Source organism: Haliaeetus albicilla, chromosome 18 (assembly GCF_947461875.1).
Source record: "Haliaeetus albicilla chromosome 18, bHalAlb1.1, whole genome shotgun sequence".
NCBI classification, from domain to species: domain Eukaryota; kingdom Metazoa; phylum Chordata; class Aves; order Accipitriformes; family Accipitridae; genus Haliaeetus; species Haliaeetus albicilla.
The window spans coordinates 22,966,934-22,986,988 of record NC_091500.1 but is presented as its reverse complement, the minus strand read 5'-3'; the positions used below and the strand labels follow the sequence as shown (position 1 = coordinate 22,986,988).

At 39.6% G+C, this 20,055-nt stretch overlaps 1 protein-coding gene across 7 annotated transcripts in view; it reads right to left on the bottom strand.

Annotated features, from left to right (window-relative positions):
• ARHGEF10 (Rho guanine nucleotide exchange factor 10) overlaps positions 1–20,055 on the bottom strand; it is a 120,740-nt gene that overhangs the window by 92,124 nt on the left and 8,561 nt on the right. For 4 of the 7 annotated variants that reach the window (XM_069805928.1, XM_069805931.1, XM_069805933.1 and 1 more), the window contains exon 2: positions 14,423–14,498. The exons of 1 other annotated variant lie outside the window; for it this stretch is intronic. In XM_069805928.1, the coding sequence (XP_069662029.1) occupies positions 14,423–14,459 (37 nt within the window). In that variant the 5' untranslated portion in view covers positions 14,460–14,498. Of the gene's footprint in view, positions 1–14,422; positions 14,499–19,389; positions 19,450–20,055 lie in introns of all 7 variants that reach the window. 2 more of the 7 variants (XM_069805929.1, XM_069805934.1) reach the window with 1 other exon arrangement.

The window sequence follows — 20,055 nt, the reverse complement described above, 5'->3', positions numbered from 1 at the left end:
TCCCCTTCGACAGGCCTCCCCATTCCCCCTGAAAAAGCAACCAACTCATATTTTATGATTGTGGGAAGAAATCTTAACATAGGAATTGATTTTCTCAACTTCGGTAAAAAAAAAAAAAAAAAATTGAAGGTGCCACCTAATTTTTTTCTGTAATGGCTTTTAATGGTTGCCCTGTTTCGTTTATTCAGAAACATTTACTTTGCATCATAAACAAAGAAGGCACAGAACCCTGTAATTGGGCACTACAGCCTGGAAAGATCCCCTAAATCACATCACTGATGGGACAGTGGGTTACGATTACAAAACAGACAAAAAAAAGAGAGAAATTCCTTTCTCAGATTACACGTCCTTTAGAAAGGGCAGACTGGAGACAAATATCCTCGCTTCAGAAAGCAAGTCTTAAAACTGTATTTCAGCTTTGCATCACTTCTGCATTTGCTTAATTCTGCAGGTATAAACTTTAACCCTTTAAATGTACTGATCCCTTCAGCCTCATACTTAATAAAAATATTCTCCTTTAAGCTTTTAATCTCAAGGGCATACTATTTCATTTGACAGAAAAAGTATTTTAATAACAAAAATAAGGGGGGGTGCTTTTTGCTTCAACTGAAGAGCTGCTCAGCACTGCAGATAAATACAGATTATGTCATACAATAAAAGACATCTTGAATAACTACAGTTTTGAAAATATGTTCTTTTTCTACAGCTGTGTTATGTCAAAACAACACACACACACGCACACAAAAGCACTTGTGAAGTGCTACAATAAATTAGGAAGACACACAGCATAGTTCCACTTCGGCTGAATTTGGCTACAAAAACCCACCCCAGACCTTGCAAAATTTCATGCTTATGAAGAAAGCCCCAGTTCCTCCAACCCTTTAACTGTAAATCAAAAGGATCAAACCAAAAAAATGCATTTCCAGGCAACTGTGCTTGCAGAAAAAAACCTGTGGGGCTGAGGAGGGGATTTCCAAAGGCAACCCCCCCCACCTCCAACAATCACATAGAGGACAACTACCTTTTTTTTTTTTTTTTAAACATAATTTTAAAATGCTTTTTTTTTTTTGCCAAAGTAATAATCACAGACTGCTTAGGATTACAGAGTCTGCCTGGAATTACGTCGAATAATTAAATTAGTTACTGAAAAACCAATTTGCCCTTTCACCACTACTCACATCCTTAACTTTACGCATGCCAACCAGAACAATGAGAATACAATAATTGATTAAACTTTCTCATCTTATGCCAATACTGTTCTGCAGCGTTTGCTTTGTAAATGCTTCAGGGAAATTCTTGCATTTCTAAAAATTTCTATTTGGAGTTTTAAAGCATGGAAAAAAAATAATCTGATATAACGGAAAAATTGCCTTCAAGTTAAATTAAGCGTGAAAGTGCAAATTTAGGATTAGAAAAATGAATATATACTCTCATAACTGTTAGCACAACACATGGATTTATGACTTTTTTCTGTGGTATGTTGTTCAGTGAAATGACTTTTTCTTAAGCTCACTTCAAAAACAAGCTAACTTAGGCTGTGTTTACAGAGACCTGCTGGGGCATAAGCAAATTTAAACAATTTTTGGTTGCACTGCCAGTTGCAAAGCATTCTTGGCACTATCTGCTGCTTTCCCATTCATTTTCCTTAATTTATTTGTAGTTCACTGTAATAGAGCTAAAGAGTTAAAAGAGTGACATTAATTTTAAAGCTGAGATTAAGCTTGTGAAGCTTCATTAAAAGTCTTCTTCAACAGTTTATTTTAGAGATACAGAAGTAAGACAAAATAGCTCTGTAGTTACTATCAAGTGCACTTTGAACGCAGTGCAAACACACAGGGGAAAAAAAGGCACCCCAAAACTCTGTCCTCCCTTGCAATCGTGTAAATCAGAGATGATGCTGAAGAAGTCAACTGAGTTTTATCATGGTTTTCCATGGAATAAGGAAGAAAGAAACAGAATCCCAAGCAGGAACAGTTCAGCAGTCTGGAGCATGGTAACAACAAACCTGGAAGCCCTGGACATAAATAGGCATGCTGCCATCAAGAAATATGAATATTTTATGTTATGTTTTAAGGTTTTAAAAATATCTTTAGAAATCAAAGTAAGTCTTCTGTATAATTAGGAATGTCACCCTTGCAATCAGTTGTAGTCTTAATTTTTTTTTTTTTTAATTAAAGTTAGCAGGGAACTATGGAACAAAAAGAAGAAATGCATCTATTATATTTGAAAGAATCCATGACAAAGAATTTTCTAGAGACTGAAGGAAACTATAAATGTGCATGTTCTTAGAAGGGAAAACCAATTTTTTTTCTCCCTCTAACAGTCACCTTTCTTCCAATGCTTTTTTTTTGGGGGGGGGGGGGGGGGGGGGGAGGATCTACAGTGTAATCTCTCTTGTATATTCACTGAATGCCAAATTTTCTTTTTTTTCTAAATGATAAACATTTTTAGTCACTTTTACCATATCACCACCTTACACTGACCAATGAAGAAAATAAGTGTATAAGGCTTCAGATGGAAAATATCTAATTACTGTCTAGTGAAAAAAATATTAATATAAATGAACCTAAAGCAGATTGTCAGGAGCTGCTTGTTCTTATTCTAACATGCAGTTTTAAAACATCTACCTTTTTTACTCATGTATTTTGGATTGCAACAAGACACTTGGGACTGCATAGACCCACCTTCCTTCAAACTGAATTCCCCAGGTTTCAACTTCCTACAAAGTCTTGAGTATCTTGACATAAGCAAAACTTTTCAGTAAAAAATACTAAAAAAAGTTTCCTATCTTAGAGTATTTTTAGGTATTATAAAATTTGGTAACTTACAAAGGTTACAAATCAAAGCAAATGGCCAGGCATAGCAATCTGAGTGCTTATTACTTAACTGTGATACATTCCAGAGATTTCTCAGATGAGATACACTTGCCTTTTCAAACCCTTATTTCTAAAGGGTTAAAATCTGCCCAGCTCCTTATGTAAGTGCACAAGGCACTAGATAGAAATAAGAAATGGAAGTGTGCACATACCAGGAAATAACTGAATTTTTAAAGGTATCATTACTTTTGTAAAACTAACCATTTGTGCCCAAACATACCATGCTGACTGTGCTCCATGATGAACGAGCTCTCGAGCTGTTCACTTTTTATTTCAGGTGAAATTTCGTAGCAGAGGCTTGGTGTTTGTCAGGAAAGTGAACCTTGTGCTAGGAAACACTCGTGCCTGCAAAAATTCCCCGATTTGGCCAACTTGTAAACCTCTGGAAAATAACAGTTGGTTCATACTCAGCAGGAACTTGCCAAAAGGTTTTAAGAGACTCAGTCACCACTGGACAGCCTCTAGCTTCTCCCAGCTTTTTAGCACTCGGACTGCATTCCTACAGCTAGAAAGCAACACGGTATTTTCTACCCGCTCACGTCTCCCACTCGTGACCACTACTTCTTCGGTATCAGGAGAGAAAAATCAAAGTTAAACCTTCTTTCGCGGTGGTACCCGGCTCACGCGTCTCTCTGCTGCCCCTCCCCAAATGACACCTCTCCCGGCACGTGTGCGGGGAGAGGGGCGAGGTGTGCAGAGTGGCTGTCCAGGGCAGGAGGGACCCCCAAGAGGAAGGCTGGCTTTCAGGGGCAAGTGCTCCTGCAAACGCTGCCCTTCACTGACACTTCCAAGTCACAGCGTGACATGTGCCTGCACACCGCCGGCATCCATAAATCAGCTGCTCCTACGGTCACGCAGGTGGAAAGCGTCTATTCTGCTGGGGGAAAGAAAAGTCTAAAGCAAACCTGTGTATGCAAAAAACACAGGGGTGAGCACTCCTTCCCATGGGAAGCGGATCAGAGCCAAGGACTTTCATGCCCCTTCCACTTGCAGTTGTGCTAAGCTGACGCTGCAGGAAACCCAGGTCCCTGCGGTACAGGCACGCTGCTAATTATACACAGCTCGTGCACACATCCAAAGCATGACCACAACATCTGCATTACAAGTCTCTGCGGAAAACAGTTACAAAAAAAACCCCAACAAAATTAAACAGTACACATTCATGCAAAAAGTGTTTCCAGTGATGGAAACAAAAGAAAAACCACATGAATTAACAGGCTCTCCCTGCAAATAAACAACAAAGAAATAAGTAAAACTGCTTCTTTAGTATTTCATAAATACACACATTACATACTAATTATGTTGTCAAGCATGCACTACAGATATTATTACTCTGAATAAAAAACAAACTCAAAATTGAAGTCAAAAGAATGATGAATCTGGCTGCTTAAGTTTTGGAGAGAGACTGCTAACAGCAGCATGCCTAATACTAAAGAATTTCATTTCTTGAAATAAAGCCCAGATCTGTGGACATTAGGAAACATTTACAAATACCAAAAACACTGAACATTACAAACTACTCACAATGCTAAAAATTAGGCTTCAAGTTAGCTTGTTACAAAAAAATCAAAAAGTCTAAAATAAAAACATTAGACATTAACTAGGCTGTAGTGGCAGCAACACCAGCAGATCTGGACTCCTTTGTAACTCCACAAGATGCTTTTCAGCGCTGGCTATGCTATAATCAGAAAAGCTGCTACGTAAAATCAGCATTTTGTGACCATTTACTTCAACTCCCTTTACGCTCGGCACACTGGTGACACTGGTATTGCCTGCCACAGCCAGAAACGTAGACCAAGCCTGGTCCCAAGCAGGTCTTTTCCACCTCAGCACCATATTAGTAGATTCTGCCATTAAAATCTCACCAAGAAATGTTGCTGATGCGCAGCAAGTGAAGTCCTTAAAAGAAGATGCTGTATGGCAAGTATGTACAGCCATTATAGATCTATATATGATAGATCAGTATCTACGCTAAAAAACACCTATCCATATTAAAGGCTATTAGCTTTCCATCAGTGCTAGAGGAATACTAATACACTTAATAGTACCAAGGTTACTAGTCTGAATTAGTATAAATGCCACCAGGCACCTAACATGGGGTATAGCAGTCAAAACACAAAAGCTACCTTGCTGTCTGACCTGTCTGTTGGCAGAGATCGGTGCTGATGATGGCTGCGTAGCCAAGCTGAGCATCCACTATCGCGCATACAAACTGCTGAACTCGCCTATAACGTGCTGCCAAATGGACAATCCACGCAGGGAACGGGAAATCCAGAGAGCTTTAATAAAACAGAAATCAAACAGCAGAAGGACTACAAAGTCATTGGGAAAATGAAGTATCCAGCTCTGGCAGTGTAGGGATTGAGCATGTTGGCTAATCATAGGATACAAAGGGAAACTTTCTAGGAAATGTAGCTTTCACCACGTAGTTGATATATTTGTGAGAAAATAACCATTTTTAAGGAAATTTCCACCAGTGAGAGCAGTCTGGCTTGTTCTTTATTTCTTCACATTTTTTTCCTAGCAGGTATCTTCTATTAACATCTAGTTTTCCAAATAATTACTTTTTACATTGAAGCAATTACTGTTTAATGGTTTGAGGAATATGCATTTCTCTAATATAGTCTATTTCATTCTAATTAGCAATCAGCTGATAATACCTTGGACTGAAAGGACTTTAAGAGTAATTGGGAGTCCCACGAAGCAGAGAGTGGCAAAAAGAGACCCTGGAGGCCTAAAACAGGGAGCATGAGATACCACTTCTACAGAAGGAGAACATACAGTTTGGGTGCATAAACTGTGTATCATACTAAAAAGAGCTGAAGCCCACCCAGAGCAAAAGCTTAAGTATCCTAGGCCTTGGATCACGTCTAGCAGTGTCCTTCTACCAGGCTTATCTTAAAAATAATTTAGATTTAACTGTTTGTGTTTTCTCCTCAATGTATTCTGAACAAGGAAACAATCTAGAAATCAACCTTTACAGCAATTTACAGCATCTTTTACTACAGAAAAATTTATAGACTAGAACAGAAGTAGCAAGGGATTTGACTTCATTTTTGGATCATGTTTCTTCCTCTATCTTGCCAGCAACCGTACATACTTCCTAGACCAAACCTTCAGATGGCGTAGGCAAAGGGATGCCTAAAATCTGGGTCGTTGGCCCAGGCTGAAAACCCTTTATCTAGCAATGTGAAAACTGAAGGACTTGGTGGCACTCCCCAAAAGCAACACTTTGAACACCGAAAAGCACCCAACTTCCTTATCAGCATCGGAGGCGTTCATACACTCAGCCTCCTTCCGCAGCAACGGCCCAGGCCGGGCTCAGAAGATGCACGTGGCTTTGGGGATTGATTTGCCTTTTTGGACACGCTGCCACAGGTTCCTTTTTCCCAACAATAACTCCATCTAACACTCCCAGAGCACTGTGCGCAACCTGTTCACACGCTTAAAAATAATTTAGATTTAACTATTTGTGTTTTCTCCTCAATGTATTCTGAACAAGGAAACAATCTAGAAATCAACCTTTACAGCGATTTACAGCATCTTTTACTACAGAAAAATTTATAGACTAGAACAGAACAGTTATGTCCTGTAAATCCAGGACAATACTGGAAACATTTTGGATTTCAGCTGGCTTCTCACCTACTCATTTCTGTTGTTACCCCTTCGCCCAGCCCAAAGAGCACTATACAGATAGATTGATTTGTAAACACAGTTTAATATATGCAAAGTTTGACAAATCCATTATCACAGCAACTAATGGGGAGGGAGTTTTATAGCATCGCCTTTCTTAGCATTTCTTTTAATTATTGTTTTAATGCATCTTGCTCTTCTTTGTCCTAACATACTAAGGTCCTGTTACAGCTCAAAAAAAGTATACCTGGGGAATTCAAGCAAACTCACGAAAACAGTAATTCTTACATCAAGACTCACTAACTGAACTCTCCGAAATCCTGTTTTACAATACCCTTTTAACACAGGTTCTACCAGAAATTGTATCGCCTTGGTGGACACTGGCTTGGGCAGGGCAACAATAGCGTTTCCTTGGGACCTTTCAGTCCATCAGCCTCAGAGTCCTTCTCATTGCCTCCTTTCATTAGCCACGGAAGGGAAAGGAAGCCCTGCCTTGGCCCCAACATTGGCCGAAGATGACTGCCATAACCAAACTTCATGATTCAGAGCTTCAGCCAGTCCACACAGAAGTCAGGAAGGAATTTCTTCCAACACGAAGAGTCGTCTTAAGAATCTGGCTGGCAAGCGTTCTTCACGTGCAAACATGAGTGGGTCACCAACAGATACGCAAGTAGGAAAGAGCAATCCCAGCCAAAGTTAATTTTACTTCCACCTTCCTTTGCAACACAGAGCACTGCTAAGATCCTCTGGACACGTTACACTGAACCATTTCACTGCTCCCAGGGCAGCACCTGGATTTCCCTTTGTCTCTCCCAGCAACATACACAACTGGGAGAATACAGAGAATTCTCTGGGAATACAGAGACTGGGAAGTCACCCATCCGTGGCGGCATCCCCATCGCACAGGAGCGCACACGTCCTTCTTCCAGCCCCTGGAGAAACCTGTACCAGCATAACAGAAGATTTTTCCGGAACTATCATGCTTTCACCTAACCAAAGTTATTGAGCTCAACAACAGACTATTTAACAATGAGATGTATTCCTGCAACAACTCTACTTTGGCAGACTAAATCATCTTCTGTATTCATTTTAATGGAACTATGACAAGGTCGCATTTCCTGGAAAGATTATTTCAATGAGGAAGAAAAAAGAAAATATATACAGGGGGTTGGAGGCTTCTTCCCCCAAAAAAAACGTTTATCACATATGTTTTCCTCAGATTGCTAGGCATAGTTTCAGTTCCTTTCTGCAGCAAAAGCATGCAGTGCCTAATAAATGTTTCATTCAATAATTCAGACACTTTATTTAACTTATCATAATGCAAACAAGTTTTTACCCGTGCTCATGCACAAGATAAAAGAATTATAACAATGTATAAAAAAGTCAATCTCTCTGTAAACTCCAGAGTAGAATCATTACAGGCTTTAGGCATGGTTAGCGAATATTTACCAGGATCACTGAAATAGAATTAAAAAAACCCAACCCCCCAAAATCCCTCAGTTATTTGGCAGCAATTTATCCTGGCCAGTTAATGCTAGATACAAGTCCTAAAAAGGCAAAAGCAGCAAAGAAAAAAAAATAATTCACATCTCTCCTTATATGTTGGCTCACTGTTTGAAATTAACATTTCAGAACTTAGCTTACACAACTCTTCATTGAAAGAACACTCCAAAATCAGTACAAATTCCTTTACAATTTGCTTGTCTTTTAAGCAAACAATACTAGTTACCCCAGACCAAAGATAAAGTTTTACTGCAGCCCCTTGGAAGCCCTTTATCTCATCATCAATTGCTCTTTTCAACGAACATGCCTGGGCCTTGTCCCTGCACACAGCTAGCAAGTACAGCAGTAAAGTCACCTTACAGAGCAGCTGAGTGAATAAACAACTATAACTTATTCAGAAAGAAAACAACAAATACTATCAAAAGGATGAAGTCAAACTCTCAAATCTATGGCAGTAAATCACATCTGATCATTTAACACAGTATAAACATTTAGCAAAGATTTTACTGTATTACTTCAAATCAAAATAAGATATTACATCTATGTAAACTGTGTTTTCTTTGTAGATGCTAAAACCAGAAGTTTTTAATTAATCTATTTATTTTCTTTCTATTTCTTGTTTTCCCAATGCTCAAATACACTTGGCTAGAAGAAAAAACACATAATTAGGAGTAACATGTGACACCATAGCTCCATTTTTGCAATGGGAATTTTGTTGTTACTCTTTGTTACACAGCTTGTCTGAATTGTCACACAAAATAATTGATCCTTACCTTAAACAATGCATTTTCCTTTATTTACTGAGAGAAATGTGATCTTTAGAAATAAATAAATTGTTCTGTTACAGATGGGATGTCAGACACCAGCAAGCTACTGCCAGCTTCAAAAACAAGGGACCATTCATAACTACAATTCATATTCTGTTCTCATTCTTCTGAAATCTTGGCTCCTCTTTTACCATCATTTGTAACTGTCTGTGTGCTGAAAATAGATATCTAACAAACAATGCCGTTTAGTACAAGACCAACTCCCTTTATAGCTGCAGCTTCATTTAAGCCGTGTTCTTCTTTCAATCCCCCAATCATAGTAAGTAACATCTTTTTATTTTACTTTAGTCCAAAATACAAGCTTAGGTCCCCCCAGTGTTCTTCACTTCCATAAACTAAATCATAAAACACACAAGTGCTTTTCTTGTCAATATTATAAAAGCCCCAATTTAACTGCCTCTTGTCTCAGTCACAAAAGTAGTTTCTTAGAACAGTTAAAACCTAAATAAACTATGAAATCATTCACTAAACAGCACAAAAGGTAACTAAATAAAAATACAGTTGTCTCTACAGCAAAACACAGCAGCCATCCAGCAGCTCCCTATTAGGGTTAATCAAAAACTTTTCTAAGTTTTTTTTTTTATTAGAATATGTAAAGTCTTCCCAATAGGAACTTTTATGAGAGTACAGTTGTTCCTATTTCACTCTTACCCGCAGACTCAAGCCAGACTTCCTTCTCAGGGACAGAGGAACTATGACTATTTTAGTGTTCCAGCGCTGGCAGGCAAACAACAAAAAATAACTGTGGAAAGACACAATCACAGCACTCGATCACATACAGGATATCCAGATTTAAGTCCTTGGCCTCTTTGCTCTATGTCCCTCCATATCAGGAACAAAGAAATATCCCACTCACAGTCCTAGAGAGCTGATCGTTTGTATAAAAAGGGGTACAAAATGCTTTTATGATCGGTGTCCACGAGATATCCCCAGTCTGTTTTCAGTTTAAAAAAAAAAAACAAATTTCATTCAATTGACAAACATCTTAAATCCCAAACTTCAGCAGAACAAGGTTTCTCACCTAGCTTTACCCACAGTACTGGGGACAGTGGTGTAGGCAAGTGAACATCCAGCTCTCCACTACACCTGGTCTTTAAGGGCGCCTCACGCTTCCCAAATGAAGAGTTACAAGTGATTCTCTCTCAGGTAAAGAGAGTATTTAGCAGTAATACAAAGACTATGCTATCAAATTCATTCTCACAATGTCCTTGTACAAACACTGAAATTTCAGTATTTCACTTTAAAATGTTAATATAAATAATATGTTGATTTCCTATAAATAGGAAACAAAATATACCATCTGTTCACAATTCAAGAATTGTATGGCGATGCAGCCATACTCCAAATCTCATCACTATATATTAAGCTACTCTGATAGACTCAATTAATTACAAAACAGAGCTTAAAGCTTATTTCAGGTCTTACAACTGTTGTAAAAGGCAACTCAGTGCAGGACAACTGGGATGAGTTCTTGGCAAGTATGCTCAGTATGAGGAAATACACCCAATGTTTTCTAATAGTTTTCACAGAGAAATCATGAGGTATAGCGCCATGTACCAGAAACAGAGACACACACGTATTCAGAGATGAAAATGCAAACCCAGAAGCCTACCTGACACAGAGTACGCTCCCGCCCGCAGCTTCCCTTGGCTAAGAAGCTGTTTGTCAGGTATCCATCCTGCTGAGCAAACAAAACTGGTCTTCCTTTTGAAACAGGCTCCGATACACACCTCTTCAGTCCTCACTTACAGAAAAGGTCTTCCACTTTGCAGGACCATAAGATGTTTTTCAAGTAAAGAATTGAAAAACAGCCAGAGACCCCATCTCCTAATAACGTAGTAATAGCACAAGCACGGGCCATCACACGTAAACACCATCCTAGCATTAAACACCCAACCTCTGGTCCTAGCTGGTCAGCATGAAGACGACTCCTCTACAGCAGAAGCATGATGTGATTCCCGATCCTCAGAATTACCAGCTTTTTAATTCCTCGCTGCAAAGTCTGCAGTCCACAGCATATCCTTTTCTTGTCTAAATAGGTTTGGTTAAGGACACTCCATTACAGCAACCAATTAAAAACATAATTATAACTTACAGCCGTGATAAAATTTGCCATTTTCATTTAGCTTTTAAAAAGGGTTGGGTTTTTTTGTTGTTGATAGAGGGAACAAGAATCATCCTCTATTTTATTTCACAAAATAGCCATGGAAATTTTTTATGTATGAATCTTAAAAACGAGCACTTTGTGCATAAATTCATATGCACAGACACACTGAAGAAGGGAACACGAGCTAGTACCTCAAGTGTCAATTTTGGAAGCAGTTTTTTGGATTACGCTCTTAGCCAAAGAAGCCTTTGCATCTACCCCCTCCAACTGCCCCCCGGTTGCTAACACATACATTCATTCAAAATATACAGAGAAAAATACTAGGGAGTTTTTAACCATGGCTAGAAGAATCTCTTTTTAAAGCAGTCTGGAGGAAGAAGCAGACAGGCATTAAGTTTTCTAAAGTTACTCAGTACTTGAAATTGCTCTGGGGTAGGGGAATTAACTAGCACTGACTTGCCACTGCCTATTTAACAATGCATGAATGGAATATCCAAACAGCTATAAGCAGATATGTTGCATAAGCATAATAAATTAAATAAAGGTAAAATATGTTATCTTCCATGCTTTTATCGCATGTAGCTTTTCCCTATCAAGAAGTGGCAGAAGCAGCTCTACTATTGACCTTAACCGTACCTTAACTTAAACAAGGTATAGATTCAGATGGTTATTGCTAATGAAAAGACATTATTTAACATGAATTTAATCGCATAGCTTTCATATACATTCTCACAGCATCCCCATGACAAAGATGAAGGTTTACCATTATTTTTCCCCTTTTTATACATTAGGATTGATACAAATAAATTTGTGGAATTTACTTGTTAAAACCATGGAAAGCCTACTTGACAAGAATAAAATTGAGATTTATAGTGCAAGGTATACACCTGTAAATGGAAAGGAACCCACATGACTTTCAACACTACAACTACATTTGTTAGGACAACAAATAGGTAAAAGAAAAAATGCCCATGATGTCACAAGAACTTTAAAAAAAAAAAAAGGCAAGTGACTTCATCTGTGGCCCCAGTTCAGGATTTTAGAATCATCATGCAAAAGCTAAAAGTATTTTTTTATCATGTATCAAAGGGTCCTGCACCCAGCACACAGAGGGAGCCTAATCCTCATTACGAGCCACAGTAACCCACCCATGCACCCAGTGTCTGAAGGCACTGGCAAGTGCTGCTCACCCCTTCTGAGCAGACACCATGGGTGGCCAGTGTATATGCATGCAAAAAAAAAATTCAGCCATTACAAAAAAATCCCATATGTTTCCTTCCTTTAATTGTTATGTGTATTTGCAGTTGTACTTGGTCCTAAAATCCTCACTTATTTTCCATCTGCTAAACGGCTCATCAGAATTATCTAGAACATGAACTAAAGTGTATTTTAGTGTAATTATTAAGGTTTATCTTCACTGATATTTCCTTTATTAATATGCTATTTAAAGAGAGTTAGCAATGGTAAGGTAAAAAAAATATACAAGTTCCAATAGTTTCAGACAATGCTTTTTGAGATGACAGGGAAAGCATCCACTGACGCAAGACCAGGTAGAGTGGAATCTCAATTTATGTTAAATAAATCTAATCCCAGCGTATTAAGGAGTGACATGTCTGAAAATAAGGATCTGATACACATAGTTCTACATGTCACAAAGAGCTTTGCAGAGAAAGAACACAAATTCTAGAATCATACTGAACTACATCACCCTGAATTTTTGTCATAGTATCCCACACACTGACATACTGCACAAAGTTGGAGCCGTTGCGACCATTATTAGCTGTCTTTGAAAAACAGCAGCCCCTGCTCAAGTGGAAATATTGATTCCTTAGGGATGACTCTTCCCCCACAGCACTACATTTCTTTGGAGATGGATTATCCAATAGAGACAGTTTCACAGTAACTGTCACTAAACAAAACAGAGTTAAATTCAGGGTCCCGACCACACAGATTAGGCCAAGGACAGGAGAAGCGTTTTTGCCAACAATAACCTCAGTGATATCTTGGAGCATAAATAAAACTGTCAATAATGCTGGCCAGAAATCTAACCCATTAAAAGCTGATTTCACAACTTTCTGCTTCTTTCACATTCCAAATTTCCTAGGTAGTATCTAGTAACAGATCTCTATCTGTGGCAGTGTCTAAGCTACAGAGAAAGCAGTTTTGATCTAGGATGGCAATTCCCAAATTCCTAAAGAGTTATGGCTGAACAAAACTAATATAAATCCTCTTTCATACTTAAATGGCTTTCTATAGGTATAATTTCTGTGTGAACAGGAAGTAAAATGTCCTATAAGCAATAATTATTTTTATATATATAAATATATACATATATCGATGTATGTAATAGAGTGCAAGTCCATAAGTAATAATGACCTATATAAGGGACAGATCAAAAATTTATGGGAAAGTCACTACCTATACAAACTATACTAGCAACTTTACCAGCTAGTAAGAACAGCTGTGCTGGGTTCAGCCACAGGTCTCCATAACCCATGTCTCCATAAACTTGTACTTTGGGATGATCAGAACAAGCATACAATACTTCTCCTAAGAAGTCTCCCAGCATTCAACTACCAAAAGCCAAATCCTTTTAAGACTTAAAGTACATAATAGCAAGCACTACACAAAGCTGTGTTTACAGGAAATCAAACAGGAAAAAAAACCAGCCACACACAATATCCTTTTAGAGAGAGCATAAACACAGAAGGCAATGACATGGTGTCTTTGTAGATCCTACCTTTGTGCCCTCTGAAACCTGGGCTATACCAGTGGCTACCAGCAGGCAAGGGGCACCAAGCACTAACTTCACAGAACCAGCTCTATAGTCCAGCATGCATAATACTCTTCCATAATCCTGTGCTCTGACCACAGAGAGGTTCAGCTGTGCACACTTCCCATGGGAATGCATGCTGGCTAGAGAACTGCAGCACCAGAAGAAGGTCCTTCAGCTATAGCCCTCAGCAGACATCGCCCAGATTAAGTATGCTTGGTGGAAGCAGCACATGCCCTAACAGAAAACAACTCACCCCTCTCTGTCCTCTCAATTCAGACTCCAAATCTGTCCAGGCGTTTGAGACACTGGTCCACATATCCTGCTCATGCCACAGGCTTTGGCTGTTTTTTCTCTACAGGGCACCATGTGCATGAACGCTTGAGGCTGCCAAAGCACACGACGAAGGTGTGATGATACAGTCCACACAATGGTGCCTCAGAAAACATGTATTTCCAGATTTGGACTGTAAGGACCATCGCTCCCCAGGTTTCTTCCTGTCATGCTTTTGCAACACCAGCAAGTAAGGTCCAAGAACAAGACAGGGTAGATGACAGAAACTCATGTTTCAGCCAAATACCACTGGAACCAAGTCTTAAGGTGATTTGGGGAAAAGGAGCGTTGGGGAGGTAAAAACACTTTTGGAAATATAATCAAATTGTTACAACAAAATTGGCTTTAAACCCCAAACTATTTCAATTACCTTCTGGTGGTGGGGGAGGGAATTCCTCTGTGTCCATCCTAGTGTATCCACTCCGTCTTTAGCAGACTGAAAACCCCTGCAAAAACGAAGGGAACATGTTTTGTAGATGAACATAATTTCCAAATATTGAGACACTCCTTTTCAATTTGGCCAGGCTCATACCTATTAGCTAACACCATTATGGAAGAGAGGAAATGCATTTTGAAGCAAGACGCCAGGCACATGTAGTCCAAATTTTTATGTACACAGCCCTCAGTATTGGAGCCAATTCTTTTAATGATCTCAATAAGCCAGCTGAAGAAAGATGAAGTTTTCAAACTATTTGGTACTCTGCAGCTCCCACTGTGACAATCACAAGCAGATTACTAAAACATGTTATTTCAATGCCTGTTTGGAGTATATATTCTCTTTCAAAGTCTTCATGAAGGGTAGAGGGATAAAAATTCTAGGAAGCTCATCAGTTTTGAAGATGCTTTTCTCTCTTTGGCAATCGGAAGTCACAAGTTTTAACTACATTTTATACACAGCTGCTTCTCTTCTTTTCTTTTTTTTGGCAATCTTGAAAACTCCGCTTGAGTCCCTTTACTTCCACCTCTCCAGAGGAGAGTGAAGTACCAGCTAGCAGTCTCCTGAGCACCTTCTCTTTCCTCCTCTTTTCTCAAATGCCATCGATCTCAAGGTTTAAGGGAAAGAATAAACCTACAGAGCATTCTCTTACTTTGGTCCTGAATACACGCTGAGAGAGAGTAAAAGCCCAGAACCCACGAGAGAAATTTTCCTTCCTTCCTCATAACAGTACTTAATAGTGATATTCCAGTATCATCTGGAAGGAAAAACTGGATCTGTTGTGCTGAGCAATGCACACATTCTGCCCCAAACCCATTTTCACTCTAACTCAAGAGACAGCATGTCAAAAAGATAGATTTCAGAACAAGGGTGAGGAGGAAAAGTAAGTTTCCAAAAGCCACATAAGACAGCAGAAGAGCCAATGCTGAATTTTCTGTCCTACTCTTGAGTAGCCCATAGATGTTAATCTCAAGAAGATACCACTTCTGCTGGCAACAGCACACAAAACAGCTCAAGCCCTTGGAAAGTCTCCACAGACGAAATATGGAAAGAGTAAGTTGAAGGAGATAGTGAAAATCAAGGTACAGTGGAGAAATAATAAACTAAGTGAATCAGGATAGAGAGCTCAAATCAATTGCCACTTACAGAAGAGGTAGCAGTGAATGGAAGGACGTGCCTCAAAAAAGGATCCAACCTGAGGAGGTACCAGGGAGGTTACCTCCCTGACATCAGATATGCAAGGGCAAATCATCAGGACAGACATGCCAGGAAGGATAACAACTCTGGTAGCGCTAGATCCTCATATGATGAGGCAATTCATAACAACTTCCATTTTCTAAGCATACAAAATTCCCTTTTAAATCGTCTTAAGCAAGTCCTAGACAAAACCAAGTAGCTTCAGAGCCAAGGCTCAGAAAGGATTCATCCACGTATACAACATCTGTCTATAACACAGAAAATATTCCATTATGTGTTTTCACTATACAGTGTCCCTTCTAAAGCCTCTCTCTACAATTTATATCTGCAGAGCTCAAAGGCGTGTTCCTGCTTACAAGTGTCTGGAATGCATCTTGCCACACCAAAATTGTCAGCCAAAATGAAGGAAAATTATGGTTTGAAGAAAAGACTATTTTTCTTTATTCCTTTAAAGCTGAACCATCACTGGAACATAGATTTTTTCAAGTGTGAAACATGCAATAACCGGCAAATCTCTGAAAGTTAGTCTCGGCACCTCTTCCAAATACATCTTTAACAGAGTAGCTAAAAGGCCTTCAAAATTTTATTTTTTTTTAATTTAAACATATGATGCAAGTTTTCAAACACCTATGGAAGTTAACTTCAACAATGATTTTTAAAAACAGTTTCTTCCTCACAAGCAAATACTACCAACACGCAGAGCTGAGCTATGGAAGTTTTCAGCTTGTTTTCCATTTTGATCTAGCTCACAGTGACATTGCTTCGAATTACACAAGAATTGTGTCGAGGAAGGACACAGACCCAGTGTTAAGAGTCCTAGCCACTGACCTGCTTGCTCCCATCTGAACAGTGCAGTTATTCACAAGAAGAAAGATACACTTTCTCACTTAAGAATGCCTTAGGGGTTGACTTATACATTGCATTAATTCATCTTGAAGTTCCACAGATTTTTCTCTACTTTTTAGATGCTGAGAAAAATATTGCAGTAGCAAAGAGAGCTTGTGTATTGTACATTCCAGTAATGCCCTCCATAAAAATAAAATAATTGCCATTTTATGTAGCAGCCGGCATGTTCATGAACGATCTCTAACAGCACCATATTTCAAAGAGAAGTTTTTCCCTCTTCTATTGAGAGGCAGGGGAACTAACTCAAGTTGAAGATGTTTAAATCAAGATTAAGCCAGATGATTTAATTTGACTAGCAGCATATGGCACAGTCTGCATTTGTAGCTCAGGTGGTTTCCCCATTGATTCTGCTGCTAACAGTTACACACCACACAGCTATACAGGTGCATTCAGACACTAATCGTGGAAATCACAGCGCGAATTAAGCTGAAAAGGACCTCTGAATGTTCCCTCATACACTCAGGACAGGTGCCTTCACAGTTAGGTCAGGTTGTTCAGGGCCTTTTCCACCCAAGTTCTGAACCCCCCCGAAGGTGGAGGTTTCACCACCTCCTGGGGCAGCCTGATCCTGTGCTTAACCAGCCACTCCAGGAAGAGTTTTTCCTTATGCCCAGCTGGAATCACCCTCGCAGCAGCTTGCGGCCGTTGCCTCTCATTCTCCTGCTGTGCACCCCTGAAAAAAGCCTGGCTCCGTCTTCTTTCCAACCCCACCGTAGGGAGTAGAGGACTGCAATTCAATCCCCCTCAGTCCTTTCTCCTCAGAACAACACAAACCCAGTTCCTTCAGCCTCTTCCGACCTGTTTCCACCCCCAACCACGGCAGTGACCTTCGCTGGACTCACTCCAGTCTGCCAGTCCCTCACCTGTACTGGGGCCCCACACTGAACACTGAATGCCAGATGCAACATCGTGACCACTGAGTAGATGTTCTCTAGTTTAACATAAAATTATGTAAGAAATTGAACAGCTATGTGCTTTTAAGACACAAAATATTACAATTTCGTTCCAAAGGTATTTAAAAACTGCAAATCAAAAAAACCCCACTATTAAACATGAAACACGTGAACTATTCATGTGTATTGCATTATGAAATTATGATTCTGCATAACTGAACAACTGCCCTGACGTACTGGACGTGACACACAGGTTATAAAAATACAGAGCTTTTTTCCCATATGAAACCGATTTCTCAAACATACTATAACCTCTATTTAATGACTCAAACTTCTCCCTTCTGGGCTCCACAGCAATCACAGAAACACAGGGACAGAAAGAAGCTCTTCAAGTTACCTAGCCCAAAGTTTAAGATTTCCCATGGGCTTCCAGATGACCCACCAATTCACCTAACTCAGCGCTCATCACCTTCTTTGCTTCATATGTGGGTAGAGGTAGCCGTGGCTGGTGTAGACCACAATGGTGGTCCACAGATTGCCTCCTTTCCATCTCTTCCCCCACATTTCCCCTGGGACCCAACGTACAGCAGATGCAGAGAGAGGCCAAGGAGCTCCCAGGAACTACTATGAAAGGCAGGTGACCCGCTCTGGCTAAAAGACTGGCCCTGGCTTCCCCTGTCTGCTTCCCAGTGTTTTCCCCTGGTCCCTTCCTGTCAAACTGTTAGGAGGAACAGGTAACTCTTACTCATATTTACAGACTGGAAGAGGAAAGGCAGCTTTCCAACTTTCTAAGTTCCCAGTTTAACTGTCCACTTATAACAGGTCAGTCATTGAACCGATCTAGTTGAACAAAACCCAAATATTCCAAGCCTAAGAGACTACTGCTGTTAAAAAAAAAAAAAAATATTTGTAGCAGGGCAGCATGCTTTTATTCCAGCTGTTTAGCTAGTAACTTCATAAGTTTGTCTTTAAAAATCAGCAATAACTATGCTAAATGCATGCATTTTGAAAGAAAAAAATCAGATCTCTGAATAATGCAATACATTCAGGTCCTCACCAAGTCTGTAATGATTTCTAAATTTTAAACTGGTATTTAAGAAAAAAGAAAAGGAATTAAAATACCACATTAAAATCTGATGTTCCTGGGCAATGTTTCTCATGCCCAGGAGTCCCACACAGTCGAAGTAGTCAGATCTTAAATGGCACTCACACCAGAAACCAGAATCTGCTGAGCATGAAACGATCCCCAAGGACAGGTCCCAACTCTTATTTCAAATTTTCCACCGAAAGCGCACACCTTTGACCATGAATGAAAGCTGGTACGAAAGGAAGTGGGAGTCTGCAAAGTTCCACAGCAGAGCTTACAATCTCAGAGTGCTAACACCTGAATAACAGAGGCTGGTGACCTGGCATCTGTGAGACTGAAATTCTGATTCCACGGCAAATGGCAGTTTTAGCAAAGAAAACAAAGGCTGCTTTATACTTGTCCAAAGACTACAGAAGAAAGTCAAAATTCTTCTCTGTGACTCAGTTTCCCCTCTCATTACCTCTGGTAACTCCTTCTGCCTCCAGGACTAGGTTTTTCAGCTACAACTGCGCATCACATTTCATTTGATAGTTTCCTGTAATTGTGGGACAAACAACAGATCACCAGTTCTCAGCCACAGGAATACAAATACTGATCAACATCTGCATTTCCACTTCATCGAAACTATTTTCCGAAAGTCATTACATGTACAATAGTCAGTAGGTAACAGAAACAGGACCAATGCAAACTCCACCAAAACTACAAGGCAGCACAGTGTTCGGACCTGGTGGCACAGTACCTACACACTCAGTTCCCAAGGGGCACACACTGCCAAGTTTTCCAGTTCTACCGCCTTAAGAACTGTAAAGGCAACATACCTTCTCTTTAAGGAGTGTGCACTGTAACCGCAGCAACATCAGGATTCTTCATTCTTAACACTGCAGAAAGAATAAGCCAGTGAGCATTTTTTAATAGAAAACAGAAAAGATGAAACGAGGAGACTGATTTCCAAGGAGCTGTGACTCATGAAGAAAGCTTAGTGCAGGCAAGCTGCAAAGTAACTTCTCTGAGAAAGCCTGAAAGCCTAAAAATTAAATTAAAAAAAAAAAAGGGCAAGAAAAAACTGTGAAGCCCATGGAAAGCCCATGGATATCTAAAATCCTCTTGGTCCACGTCACTTACTGACTACTGCTATGTAATGCCCAATTCAGTCTTCTTCCACCTGTAACACAGAACTCCTGCTGGGAAGTAAATCTTTGTGAGATTTGATATATAGACTCTTTTGGGGGTGCAGAGAAGCAAGGAGAGAAAAGAACACAGAAGAAAGTAGGTTAATTTCCTTTTTTTTTTCTCCCCTATACTTCAAGATGGCTCTGTTACAAAGAAAAAATAAAAATTGATAGCACAATTTGTTCTCCACACAAGACTATTCCAAAGAAACACAGACTGTAGAATTTTTTTAAGAGATGTTTTTACACTAGAGTGGGTGTGAATGAAGCAGGCATTTATATTATGACAGCTTACCATCACATGCTGTAAGGCAT